A 14,139-nucleotide genomic window follows, 5' to 3' on the forward strand; every position below is an offset into this window, starting at 1 on the left:
AAGTGAGCACAGGGCAGGCAGAAATGAAGACATGGAGACCCATGTGGGCCAATGGTGAGTGCTGGACTATGAGGCTGCACAGATGCCCAGAGTTAGATCATGTGGGGACTTTATATTAATATAAAGAATTGGAGTTTACCCTCAAGGCAATGGGGTAGCTTTGAAGGATTTTAAATAGTAAAGAAAGATAATACAAATGAGCTTGGGAAAGGCTGCTCTGGCTTTAACCTTGGAGGATGAAGTGGAAGGAGGTGAGGAGGAAGGGACAGGGTTAGGCACCTGCTGAAGTAAACCAAGCAGGAGATGAGGAATGCCCAACCATGTCTGGACACCCAGGGAAGAAGGCTGTATTCAAGGTGTGTAAAGATGATGAAATCAACAGGAATTAGGGACCAACCACAAGTAGAATCATGAGAGAACTCCCAGTTTTCTGACTTTGAGGTCTGATTTGATTGTGGTGCTATTATCTAAGATGGTAACTACAGGGAGAAGCTTAGATTTGCAGTAAGAACAAGGACTGATTAACAAGAGTGGGAGGTATCTGGAATGCCCAGCTGGTGTTGGAAGAACACCTATCTGGAGTGCAGGGCAAAGATGTGATAGAGTGTGCCAAAGCCATCAGCAAGGGTAGATGATCACCAAGAAAATGAATGAAATGATGAAAATCGGGGACTAAGCATGCTTTGGAGATTTAATCTCTCTCAAAATGGACGTTTTTACTCCATGTATCAGATTGTCAGCAGCAAATAGGAATTTATTATATACTTAGGGAGGTTCTACAGAATCCAAAGACAGAAAGACATCTGGGTCTCAGGAAGGAGCTAGAATCAGGAGTTGGAAAGCCATCAGGAGGCATTTGCTCCATGTTGCATCCTGGCTTTTCTCTGTGGCTTTGCTGGTGTCTTCTTGCTCAGACCAGCTTTGGGTCTTCCATAGAAGTGGAGAGAATGCTCTGGCTCCTGGTCCTGGGGAGCCAAGCAGCTCTGCCTATGCCCTGTCTATGCCAGATTCCTCTGCAGAGGAGTCACATTGGCTCCTTCCTGGGAATGGTCACCAGGCTACAGACATAGCTGCTGCTGCTGCTTTGTTTTTTTGGGTTTTTTTTAGGGGGGGGGTTGCAGGAGTGGGTTGGGGGTACTGGGGATTGAACTCAGGGGCACTCGACCACTGAGCCACATATCCAGCCTTATTTTGTATTTTATTTAGGGACAGGGTCTCACTGAGTTGCTTAGCACCTCACTTTTTAAAAGCTGAGGCTGGCTTTGAACTTGTCATTCTTCGGCTTCAGCCTCCTGAGCCTCTGGGATTACAGGCATGTGCCACTGCGGCCGGCAGACCTAGCTTCTTCAAACCCTCATTCCACCCCTGCACCCAGCACTCAAATTTCCTTCTTGCAGCCCCCTGCAGGTGGACAGAGGTAGACAGAAGACAGCCAGCTGTGCTGTTGGTTCCACCCCTTGCTCAAAGACTCTCCATGGCCACTCCAGCCCATGCACAACTGGCATTGTCACATCTAGAAAAGGTTTCCACCTAAATCATATTAAACCAAGAAAACTCATTTTGACTGCTGGCTTTATTATAGAACTTTAGGGAGAATCAAAATGTCCTTTGTGAGAAGCAAAGGAGACTGACACAGAGACAGGTTCATGGCCAATTGCAGCATAAACAGCTGGTGTCGAAGACAAGCCCTTGCTGGCAGTTATTCTGGTAGGTGATTCCATTCACGCAGTGCCAGAAGGCATTTCTGTTATCAGCCACGGGGTACAGGCCATCGGGTTTGTCTGCACAGAATCCACTGCCCCCAGAGCTGCCACCAGAGCTCCCGCTCCCGCTCCCGCTCCCGCTCCCATCTGCATTTCCGCCAGAAGGAGTAGTGACTGGCTCACTGGGAGCAGGGGCTGTGCAACCTGAAACATACAGCACACAGGTCAGACCAGTGGGTCTGGTCCAGAGGGGAAAACCGGGGGCAAGTTTCGGGAGATGGGCTGCAGTTAGCTTTGGAGTCCCTCACTTGAAGATCAGAAGGGAGCTCCATACTGAATTCAGAAAAGCTGTCATGTCAAGTCAGCCTGAATTCCCCTAGAAGCAAGTCTATCATCCCTTACGACATCAAAGTCATTAAGAAAGTACACTAAGTGCACTTTGTCTGTATAAAACACCTTTTTAGGATGAGGGTACAAGTGGCGAACAAGTAAGCTCTAAGAGAAAACCTGGTAACAACTTAGAGAGCTGGTATGTCTCCTCAATGACGGATTAGAGACATGAGAGAAGTAGAGAGGAGTTCTTGTTGGATCTCTCCAGGTGGGTTGAAAGACTTTGAAGAAAGGATTGTAGAGGCAGGTTTTTACTCTGAAGATCAGTATAATTTCCGTGGGCTCTCACACAACCTTAAGACTTAGCAGTGTAAAGAACAACCCAGGTTGGCCTGGTTTTCCACATGGGAATAAAATTCTTGATGTGGAAGTTCAGGTCTTGGGAAAGGACTGCCCGCACCTGTCTCTTACTTGGGCAAGAACAGTGTAAGGAAATGGGAAGTCTCCCTGTGTCCTCAGTGGGCAGATGGCAAGGCTGCCTTCTGAATTAGGAAAATTCATACACCCAGGTACCCCCTGCTGTCACTTACTGTCACTCTGCAGGCCCAGGACTTCCTTCAGGGTGGAGATCAGGGGGAACTTGCCCTCGTCGCAGAAAGTGCCAGTGAAGTCATCTAGGTCAATGGCCCAGACCATGGCACCTCCAAATTTGTTCTGCTTAAGCCACTGAGCCTGTGTAAGGACAGAGGACAACAGGAGTTGGATTTCCTAGGGTCCCATGCTGGATCACCACATAGCTGAGGGCTGACCTTACCTTGATATTGAAGCTCTTAATGTTGTCATAGCCAATCCAGTCATTGCCCTGATAGGCATAGGGCACCTCTTGAGGGGCATCCCATTCTTGAGTGGCTCCATTTTTCAGAAAGGTGCAGATCTTAAATAATTAAACAGATTCAAATATTTAAAATATTATTTCCATGGGGGAAAATTATACACTTATGCCTTTGATTTTTGTTTTGTTTTTTTTTTCTTGTCTCTAATTGGGTTTTCCTCAATTACCTATTTATGGTAAGGAAGCTCAAGTTGTGTTTCAGATATTCATATGTTGTCCCCATTCTGCAAGCTTGATTGGAGCAATCAACAGTAAAATGAGAGATGCATTTATTTTATTCTTTGTGTGCTAGTGTAAATGACATTAAGTCTATTGCTTGAAGAGATATTCATTACTAAGTGGATTAAGTTATTAAGTATGCTATTGAAATACTTTAAGAATTTGGAATAACACTGCTCAGAGCAAGCAGGTACTAGACAGAAAGAACATTCATGATTTCATTAGATTTTAGCACTAAGGCCTTCTACTGTTCAGCACCGTGCGCAGAATTCACAGAGAACTGTGTAGAACAAACTACCCACCTCATAGTAGGCCCAGAACCCAGCCTCCCTGGTATAGGGTCCAGCAGGGCCAGCACCAGAAGTAGGGGCACCAATTCCATTGTCGGAAGGGTTTCTCAGAAGGAAGTTGTGTCCATAAGTTGGGAAACCAACGATGAGCTTTTCAGCTGAGGCCCCATTGTCCCTCCAGTACTTCATGACATAATCCTGAAATGGCACTTGAGTTAGCTATAGGCTCCAACCAGCTGAGGACCCAAGGCTTAGTTATGTTAGCTCTCTGTTCTATAAAATTGCATGATATTAATGACTGAAGGGTTAGTGTTCTTCTTCCCAAAATATTTTGATGAAATTAGTTGAGATATGATCAGTATCATGAGGACTTTGTCTAAGTGACACATTTATGGAATTCACTCTGATTTTGTGCCTGAATCTCCATGTGATTTCCATTCACCTCTGATCTGCATTTGCTTCTGTGCAGAGACTTACCACATTGAGGTAAGCATTGCTTCCAGTTTCAGTTGGGTATTTGTAGAGGGGGCTGTTCTCACCAGTGTAGCCTTCCCAGGAGCCATGGAGGTCATAGGTCATGACATGGATGTAGTCCAGATACCTGAGGTGGGGTAAATGACTTAAAACACTCTCCAGTGGTCATTTCCCATACCCGTGCAGACAGAAGACACCTCTCCAAAGCCTCCTAAACAAAGTCCCTCAACAATAACACAGACCAAGGACAAGTGTACTCTGCCTCAAGGACACCTATAGGAGTTTGAGATGAGGTACATCACTCACTGGGACAGTTGGGGAATCTCGTAGCCAGATTCAATGGTGGAGATGCCACCTGCAACTGCAGCAGTGATCAATAGCCTGGGCTTATTGGTCTTCTTGGCCTCTTCTTCAAAAGCTTCACGAATTTCCTACAGAATTGTAGGATATATTAGGTCACATATGAGCTGATTTCCACTCCTTAACTGTCAATCAAGTATATTTACATACATGTTTCTTATTCTTTCTGCTTTCATATTTTTTGTCTTAATTTATTCTATCAACATCCCTGATCAAGGTTGATAGGTTAGATAGTATTAATCAACTTTATAGATATCTAATATCCATAGCATTAGACAATTTCTCTAAATCCCAGAGAAAGTTAGTAGCCAGTTCATGACCACAGCCTGGGTTTTAGGTGACTAGTTGGATCCTCAGGTTTATCATTACACTGAGATCTACAGTTGCTATAGTAACCTCCACTTTTTAGCAGTATAGAAATTTGCTTCCATTTGTTCTATGGGTGAACTACCTTATAAGACTGACACCCCATCAAATAAAATGCTAAATTGGCCAATCAGGAAGGTGGTAACTGCCACATGAGAGACCCCCATTCAGGGCTAGAGACTTTTTAACCTCTATTTTGTGTGACTCTAATCTAATTTGCAGTACTGAGCTCAGCTCTAATAATTGCATTATGTGGGAGTGCCATAGTGTATCCCAGAGGAGTTTCTCTGAAAATTGTCACGGGTCTATCGGTTGAAGGAAGCAGGTCATTTAACTGAAGAAGAGAAATTGTAGGCAGGATTTTATTGCTGTCTTGAAATATTGAACCCATGTATGGCAAATCTTGAGGTTTTGTTCTTTGTTGTTTCAGTGGGCAGACCACTGAACTGAAAACCTGATAACTGGACATTATACTATATGACTGGAGGCATGTTCCAGCTAAGAAGAAAGATGCTAGCTCTGATCATCAGACCTGTGTAATGAATAAGTAAACTGACTTTAGGTAGTGAGCTACGTAACACTGAAACTCTTCACAATATGGCTGACAATCTGATACATGGAGTAAAAAAGTCCATTTTGAGAGAGATTAAATCTCCAAAGCATGCTTAGTCCCCGACTTTCATCATTGCATTCATTTTCTTGGTGATCATCTACCCTTGCTGATGGCTTTGGCACACTCTATCACATCTTTGCCCTGCACTCCAGATAGGTGTTCTTCCAACACCAGCTGGGCATTCCAGATACCTCCCACTCTTGTTAATCAGTCCTTGTTCTTACTGCAAATCTAGGCTTCTCCCTGTAGTTACCATCTTAGATAATAGCACCACAATCAAATCAGACCTCAAAGTCAGAAAACTAGGAATTCTCTTATGCATCTACTTGTGGTTGGTCCCTAATTCCTGTTGATTTCATCATCTTTATACACCTTGAATACAGCCTTCTTCCCTGGGTGTCCAGACATTGTTGGGCATTCCTCATCTCCTGCTTGGTTTACTTCAACAGGTGCCTAACCCTGTCCCTTCCTCCTCACCTCCTTCCACTTCATCCTCCAAGGTTAAAGCCAGAGCAGCGTTTCCCAAGCTCATTTTTATTATAATTCTTTACTATTTAAAATCCTTCAAAGTTACCCCATTGCCTTGAGGGTAAACTCCAATTCTTTATATTAATATAAAGTCCCCACATGATCTGACTCTGGGCATCTGTGCAGCCTCACAGTCCAGCACACCATTGGCCCACATGGGTCTCCATGTCTTCATTTCTGCCTGCCCTGTGCTCACTTAATTGGCTAACATGGGTTTTGTGTTGTTTTAAAGGAAGCATCACTTTACCTAGGAAGAGCTTTCTGATTTGGGGTCCAGAGCAGACTTAGGCAGCTTCTCTCTGTTACATTTACACTCTGTGGACTTTTATCATGGCATTTTCAAAATTACTGTAATTGTTGGTTAGGTTTAAGTCTTCCACCTCAGATTCCGTGGGCTTTAAAGCCAAGAGCATGTTTGTGCTCAGTAATAAAAGGCAGCTTAGTCTACTATGACTCTTAAAAGTGGTGGACTCACTAGCCCACGAGGTAGGTGTTTATGACATGAGTTGTGTGATCTTGGACAAGTTTCTTATAACCTTTCTATGCCTTAGTTGCTCGTCTGTAAAATAAATATCATCATAGTTATAGTATCTGTATCTCTATTGTAGAGTACAGGTGATGATGAAATGAATTACGATCTTAACACATGATATAGAGGAATGTCTGGCACCTAGCACACATGCAGTTATTGTTTTTAAAAGCTGTTGACATATGAATGCATGGCTTCTAGGAATCTTTGCAATGCTAAAATCCTATAATTCTAAATTAAGGTTATTTTCTTTATGCCGCGATCCAATTCTCCTTGGAAACAAGAGATTTCAATTATCTAGGGCTAAAGAGACTATTTCTTCCTTCCTCACCTGCACCAGGACTGTGAAGAGATGCTTATCTTGAGGGGGGCTCCCACGAGACCCAGGGTACTCCCAGTCCAAGTCCAGCCCATCAAACCCGTACTGCCGCAGGAACGTGATGACCGAGGCAATGAAAGTCTGGCGGTTCTCAGGAGTGGAAACCATGGTGGAGAAACTGAGGGAGACACCAAAAAAGCAGGACATGGCCTCATGGTCTCAATACGTTGGAACATAAAAAGTGGATTCCTCGATTTCTGCCTCAGCCCTTCACCAGGACCCCTATCCCAGAGGCATGCATGCTCCTCGTTTTCTCCTGGGCATCCTTTGTCACCACTACTCTTCCAAGCTATGGTGTCTCAGTGTTCCCTTTATTCTGTTATGGTCTTGCTCTAATCTTTCTCTCAAACTGTCCTTGATGCTTTGAATACCTGGGTGTTCAGCTCACTGTGTTCTATGTCTAAATAGTTCCCCAAATTCACGTGTCCTACAAGGAATCTTCTTGCTTATGTGTATGACTTTCTCTTTTCTTTACCCAAGAGACAAATAGAAGTTGTACAAGATTTTCCTCAGGTCTGTACTCTTGGAAGATCATTATGGAAGCAGATAGTTAAACCTATGGATAGGATCCCAGAATATCCAACCAAATTTAAATGTATGAAATTAAGTATGTTCTACTTAATAAGTGTTGACATTCTGGGATAGTAAGCTATCAAGTTAGCATATTTGTTCAATGTGCATCCTTCAGTCCCTGCCTTAGATTGTGAAGCTTTAAAGGGACAGAGATCACATTGGGCTAACTTGTTCCAATAACAAATGGACAACAGGCTCTTCAGAGAGGACTTACAGGGCAGTTCCAAAGTTCCAGCCTCCAATGGCCAGGAGAGTTTTCAGCTGGCTGTTCCTTTAAAGCAAAAGACAAAAAAAAAAAAAAAGAAAGAAAGAAAGAGAAATTTCAAAATACAGAAGTGCTTCTTTTTAAAATAACATTGTTGTTTTTAGTATGGGTCTTGCTCCTATTCCATGATTACTATATAGAACACTTTTCCTCAAGTACTGAATACTTTCTTCAGAAAATTTCTTCATGTTGTTATCAACATAAATGTGCTCAGGGTTCCTAAAGGAAATATAAACTATGATGTGTGTGTGGTGTGTGTGTGTGTGTGTGTGTGTGTGTGATACTGAGAATTGAATCCAGGGCCTTGCACATGCTATCTCAGTCTTCCTTCTCTCTGCCCCTGAGCTCCATCCCAACCCCTTTTTCATTTTATTTTGATAGGGTCTGTCTTGCTAAGTCTCTCAGGCTGGCTTTGAACCAGTGATCCTCCCTGCTTCATTGTCTTGATGAGATCATAGGCATGTGCCACTGTGCCCAGTGGAACATTTTTTTTTTAAGAATGTATCAGCAAGGGGCTGGGCTCAATGGTAGAGCACTTGCCTTGCATGTGTGAGGTTTGATCCACAGCACCACATAAAAATAAATTAATAAAGAAAAATTAATAAAGAGAAAAAAGAATGTATCAGCTATATGTGTGAAGTGTGTCCCTCAAAGCTAATATTCTATTCCATCTGATAAAATGATAAATGTTGCTTGAGCATAATTATGTCCTCATAATTATGTCCTCTGTGATAATTAATACAAATTCTTAGGCTTGGAATACCATTTTCTGGAATAGTGGTTCTCAAACGTAAGTTTACATGAGAATCCAGTTCAAGAGTTGAGGAGGACATTAACATTCCAGGTTTAGAGTCCTTTTCCCAGAGATTCTGCTTCAGTTGCAATAGAGTAGGGACTCGCATTTATATGAAGTGTTACATGGAATACAAATGGACGTAATCAATGGACCATCCTGCAGAAACAATAATCTAAAGGAGTTTATTTTCTACTGTGATTAATAGCAATTAAATTCTAGTATTTGCACTCATTGTAGTGTTATTGCTGATGGTAGCAATCTCTAGAAGTCTTCCTTATCTCAGACATGATTAAACTGAGTGAAACTCTTAACTACAAGGTAGCAGGAAGCCCTTCTCATTCTTGGGCTCAAAAGTGTCTAAAGTTTAGTAATTCTCTACCCATTGCTTCCTGATGCAAGTAGCCAAGATGATTTTTAGTTTTCTGGGATATACACGCACGCACGTGTGTGCACATACACACACACACACACACACACACACCAAAAAATAAATAAATAAATAAATAACAGTGGGGCAGTTAAGAAATTGAACCCATATTTTCTGAATGTGTACTAGAGCAGGCAAGGTAGGTACTATTTTTGTCTATGTACTTGCTATTTAATGTGTATCTCTGGAACCAGAAGCATCAGCATCATGTAGGAAGGGTTTGCTGGAAGTACAGAATCCTATCCACAAGCAGAAGAATGAAATTGGATCCTTATTTCACACCATATAAAACATGTGCACAAAGTGGTTTAAAGATTTAAGACTTGAAACTACAAAAATACTAGAAGAAAACACAGGGGAAAGCTTCATGACAATGGTCTGGATGATGATTTTTTTTTTCAATGTAACTTCAAAAGCACAGGCAGCAAATGCAAATATTAACAAATGGGTTGGCATTAACCTAAAGCCTTTGCACAACAAAGGAACCAATCAGAGTGAGGAGTAACAGAGTGGAGAGACAACCTATGGAATGGGAGGAAATATTTGTGAACCAAACATTGATAAGACCTTAATATTTCAAATATATAAGGAGCTCAGAGCAATTCAGTAGGGAGAAAACAAATAACTTTATTAAAGAACCTGAATAGACCTTTCTCAAAAGAAAAAAAAAATGGCTAATGGACATGTGGAAAGACACTTGACATCACTAATCATCTGAGAAATGCCAATGAAAACCACAAGGAGCCACCACCTCACTCTTCTTATAATAGCCATTGTCAAAAATATGAAAGATAATCAGTGTTTTGTCAAAGAAGTGGAATAAAGAGAACTTTTGTACACCATTATGTGGGAATGTAAAGTAATAGTCATTATGGAAAACAGTATGAAGGCTCCTAAAAAAGTTACAAATAGAACTACCATATGATCCAGCAATCTCATTACCGGGTTTCTACCCAAAGGACATGAAATCAATATCTTGAAGAGATATTGGCACTACCTATTAATTGTGGCATTATTTGCAATAGTCAAGATGTGGAATCAACCCAAGTGTCCATCAGTGTAAGAGTGGATGAACAAAAATTTGTAATACATACACAATGAAATGCTATTCAGCCATAAAAAGAATGAGTCTCTCATTTACAACAACCTGGGCGAAAATAGAAGTGTTAAATTAAGTGATAAGAGCCAGGCATGGAGAGAAAAATAGCACAAAATTCACTTACAAGTGGAATAGAAAAAAACCTTCTACTCATAAAAGTAGAAAGTAGAATGGTGGTTACCAGGGCCAGATGGAGGTGGGGGATTCGTGGAGATGTTGGTCAAAGGATAGAAAATTTCAGTGAGGCAGGAGGAGCCAGTTCAAGAAAACACCATTGTACAGTGTGGGCATCATGGTTCATAACAATGTACGGTGTTTTGAAAATCACCAAGAGAGTGGATTTTAAATGTTCTTAACAACAACAAAAAATTAAGTATGTGAGGTAATGCCTATGTTAATTAGCCCAACTGAGCCTTTCTGCAGTGTACACATATTTCAAAGCCTTGTGTTTTGCACAATAAATGCACACAATGATGTCAATTGAAAAGGAAAACAATATGTATTGTCTTAGTCCACCTCAAGCTGATTGACTGAATTACATTTAAGAAACATTGATGTTTGTTAACTATTGGCCCACCAAAGTAGCCCAAATTAAGTGATATGAGCCAGGCATGGAGAGACAAATAGCACAAAATCTCTTACTTATTTTTCAGGCCATTGAAAGCTTGGTAGAGAGTGACATCATTCCATTCAATGGTGGTGATCTGGTTGTCCTTCATCCCAGCAAAGGCATAGATGAGGTGAGTACACAGGCAGGGGTCGATGTTATCAGGCATGAATCTCCCCAAGCCTGGGCGGTACTGGGCCCAGTTGGTGAAGTAGCATGTCAGCTGGTAGCTGGAACCTGTGGGTTGTAGAGAGGAAAGGCAATGTCCTGGCTTAGGTGCTGCTGAACTGTGGTGTGAGTATTGGCCCTTGTCTTTTTCCTTCCCTGTGCCTCAGCTGCCTGATCTCTGTCTGGTGGTGACGGGTATGAACAGCACTTACAGATGAGTCCAAAGATGCCAACTCAGGAACGAGTAACTGACCTGTAGTTGGCTATTATTACTATGACAGAGTCATTTTGAGATCTTGGATTAGCTTAGAAATCTAAGAAAAGATTCCCAGTGGCATAGCTGGTTCAAATGGTGGTTCCATTCCCAGTTTTCCAAGGAATCTCCATACTGCTTTCCACCAATGTGCAGTCCCACCAGCAATGTATGAGTGTGCCTTTTCCCCCACATATTTGCCAACACTGATTATTTTTTGTATTCTTAGTAGCTGGAGTGAGATGAAATTTTAGAGTAGTTTTGATTTGCATTTCTCTAATTGCTAGAGATGTTGAACAGTTTTTCATATATTTGTTGATTGATTGAATATCATCTTCTGAGAAGTATCTGTTCAGTTCCTTGGCCCATTTATTGATTGGGCTATTTTTTTTTTTTGGTGTTAATATTTTTGAGTTGTTTATATGTCCTAGAGATTAGTGCTCTATCTGATTTGCATGTGGTAAAAATTTGCTCCCAAAATGTTGGCTTTCTATTCATCTCTCTTGACTGTTTCTTTTGCTGAGAAGAACATGTATGAAGACACGAATGGTGTGATTCTATTTTGTGTACAACCAGAGATGAAAAATTGTGCTCTATATGTGTAATATGAATTGAAATGCATTCTGCTGCCATATATAACAAATCAGAATAAAAAGAAAAAGAAAGAAAAGATGCCCAGTAGTCCTACCTAGCCCAGTGAATGCCAGTTTATAACTCTCAGGTGGTTGTGCTGACAAGGACAGCAGGGACAGCCAACCCCAAACAGTACGCTCTCCCTAAAGCAAACCCATCTGTTTCTGTAGTATGATTTATCTCAACATATTTTTTTTTCAAAAAAGTAGGGAGATAATGCTGGGATATATTTTTTATTTTCTTTTTTTTTTTTTATGGTGCTGGGGATTGAACCCAGGGCCTTGTGCATGCTAGGCAAGCACTCTACCAACTGAGCTATATCTCCAGCCCCAGGGATATATTTTTGAAATCACATTTAAACACACAATTGCATTATCAATATTCACCTCATTGATGAATATTCTTGGGGATTCGAGATTTTTAGTAGGAAAAGATTTTGTCAATAGTAAAACAGAGTCACTGACTTACCCAGCTGAACATTGAGAAGAAGGGCCAGTCCTAAAGAGAGAGAGAAAAAAAAAACCCATTTATTCTGAAAATGTTATCTGTATCCTGGAGAATCTGATTCTGAGGCCTTGGGTGCTATCCTATTTACCATAGATTTTTACACTTAGTGTAACTAGATGCCTATGCCAGAGGACAGTCCTTTCAATAAACACACCACAAGACCTACTCTTTCATAACTTAATAAAAAATGGCCAAGTTTCCTTATTCCACCTTCTGTTTCAGAAAAGAGTATTATTGAAGAGAGATTGGCACTACCATATTCATTGTGGCATTATTCACAATTGCCAAGATGTGGCTACTGTCTATGAAAGATGCACTGTCTGACAGCAACCCCATACTCAATCTACTCAATAACTGCACATCCACAAATTCCCCATCTCCTTGAGCTGAGGTGAGTATAGCCCTGTAAAGTGCAGGCATCAGGCATCCTTTAAAACAGGGAATTCAGTGTCCCTTGGGTCTTACGGGTTTGTTTATTTGTTTGTTTGTTTGTTTTTAACCCTCCAGCAAGAGAAGAACTTAAGGTTTCATTTGGAAAAGGCCTTGAGTCTTTGTAAAGATTGTAAATCACAGATTTAGAGAAACTAATAAATTCTGCCAGGCCAGGTGTGATGGTGCACACCTGTAATTGCACGCAGCTGAAGAGGCTGAGGCAGGAGGATCATGAGTTCAAAGCCAGCCTCAGCAACTTAGTGAGGCCCTAAGCAACTTAGTAATAGGATAGACCCTGTCTCTAAATGAAAAATATATTTTAAAAAAGGATTGCGGTTGTGGCTCAGTGATTAAGCACACCTGGGTTCAATCCCTGGTACCACAACCCACCACAAAAATTCTGCATATGACTTGGCTCTGAACAACTATCAACCACTTCTTGTAATGATTGAAATTCTAAGAGCCACATTTTAAATGTACCTCATTCACTCAGTAGGACTATAGAGTACAAAAGAGAAATAATTCTGAAAACAATAGAACAAAGGCAACTTACATAGCTATATTATCTCATTTCCTACTGATTTTCTTCCCTGAAAAAGCTTCTTGTCAGACATGAGCATGTCAATAAACATAATGGCAATTACAATTAGGTGCTGAGTGAAGAGGAGAGGAGAAAACGGAGCCCAGCCAAAAATGAAAAAAGATAGACAAGCACTGGAAGTGAACTTTCTTTCAGGACCATGAAAATTTGAAATGATCAAAAATGGAAAAACATAGATGCCTCACGTAAAGACTGCCTGAGAGAAAGAGAAATCAGGTGAGGCGAAGGCTCCATTTCTCATTGCATCTTACCTGTGAGGAGAGTAAGTCTTGCCATGCCCTTAGTACTGCTCCAGGAGAGCCTGGGTTTGCTTTTATACCATCTGAGTCTCTGAACAGTAAATGGAGAGTTTTAAACCAGGACTTGTGCCAAAGCTAATCCACTAATCCTTGTGTCAACAAGTCTCCTCCCCTAGGACACTGCCCCCTGGACCTCCCACCAGCTGCACCACCTTCCCAGCCCAAGAAGGAGGAACCATGCCACATCTCCCTTTAGGGAGGTGGAGTCCATCACTGGCCCTAATAGCTTTCTTGGCAGTTCTCACAGCTGATAGGCATCTATTTTGATTCTGTGGTTAGGTTTTCTTTTGAGTACATTTTGTGACTGATATCAAATCATGTCCTTATTGGAAAATAAATAATAGAACCCTTAGAAGTTATCAGTTGATTTATCAACCTTTCTTCTTCATGGAATTTTGCCTATGGAATTTGTGCAATCAGTGCCAAAGTTACTGTCCCTTTGTAGGTGCTACTTTCTGAACATTTTACTTTGGAATGACTTCAAGTTATGATGACAAGATAATTGTATCTAAGACTGTTTGTTTCCTGAAAAGTTTCCTCTCAGGCCACCAAGAACCTCCTGTTGTTCCCTACTTTCAAGTTATATCCAGGACATGCTAAAAGAATTCTGTTTCATGTTGCTGATGGATAGATGGGTATGAATACTGAAATCAGTTTCTTTTTTTTTTTTGGAGAAATATTTGGAATTGACCATTTTTAGAATTCTCTGCTTAAAATTAATGCCAGTTTGCCCTTTCCTAACACCACCCATTGTCATTCTCCTACAGTGAATTTCCATTTCACCACAGTGGTCTAT

The 14,139-nt window shown here is 41.2% G+C and overlaps 1 protein-coding gene across 1 annotated transcript; it reads right to left on the reverse strand.

Annotated features, from left to right (window-relative positions):
- Window positions 1–1,644: 1,644 nt before the first annotated feature.
- Window positions 1,645–13,320, reverse strand: Chia (chitinase acidic). Its single transcript, XM_071618775.1, has 11 exons — window positions 13,296–13,320; window positions 11,973–12,002; window positions 10,486–10,687; window positions 7,471–7,527; window positions 6,636–6,801; window positions 4,215–4,339; window positions 3,912–4,035; window positions 3,447–3,632; window positions 2,848–2,967; window positions 2,624–2,765; window positions 1,645–1,907 (listed from the first exon to the last, which is right to left on the reverse strand). The coding sequence occupies exons 1-11, from the start codon at window positions 13,318–13,320 to the stop codon at window positions 1,645–1,647; spliced, it is 1,440 nt and encodes a 479-aa protein (XP_071474876.1).
- Window positions 13,321–14,139: the final 819 nt, after the last annotated feature.

Source organism: Marmota flaviventris, chromosome 10 (genome assembly GCF_047511675.1).
Source record: "Marmota flaviventris isolate mMarFla1 chromosome 10, mMarFla1.hap1, whole genome shotgun sequence".
Lineage (NCBI taxonomy): Eukaryota > Metazoa > Chordata > Mammalia > Rodentia > Sciuridae > Marmota > Marmota flaviventris.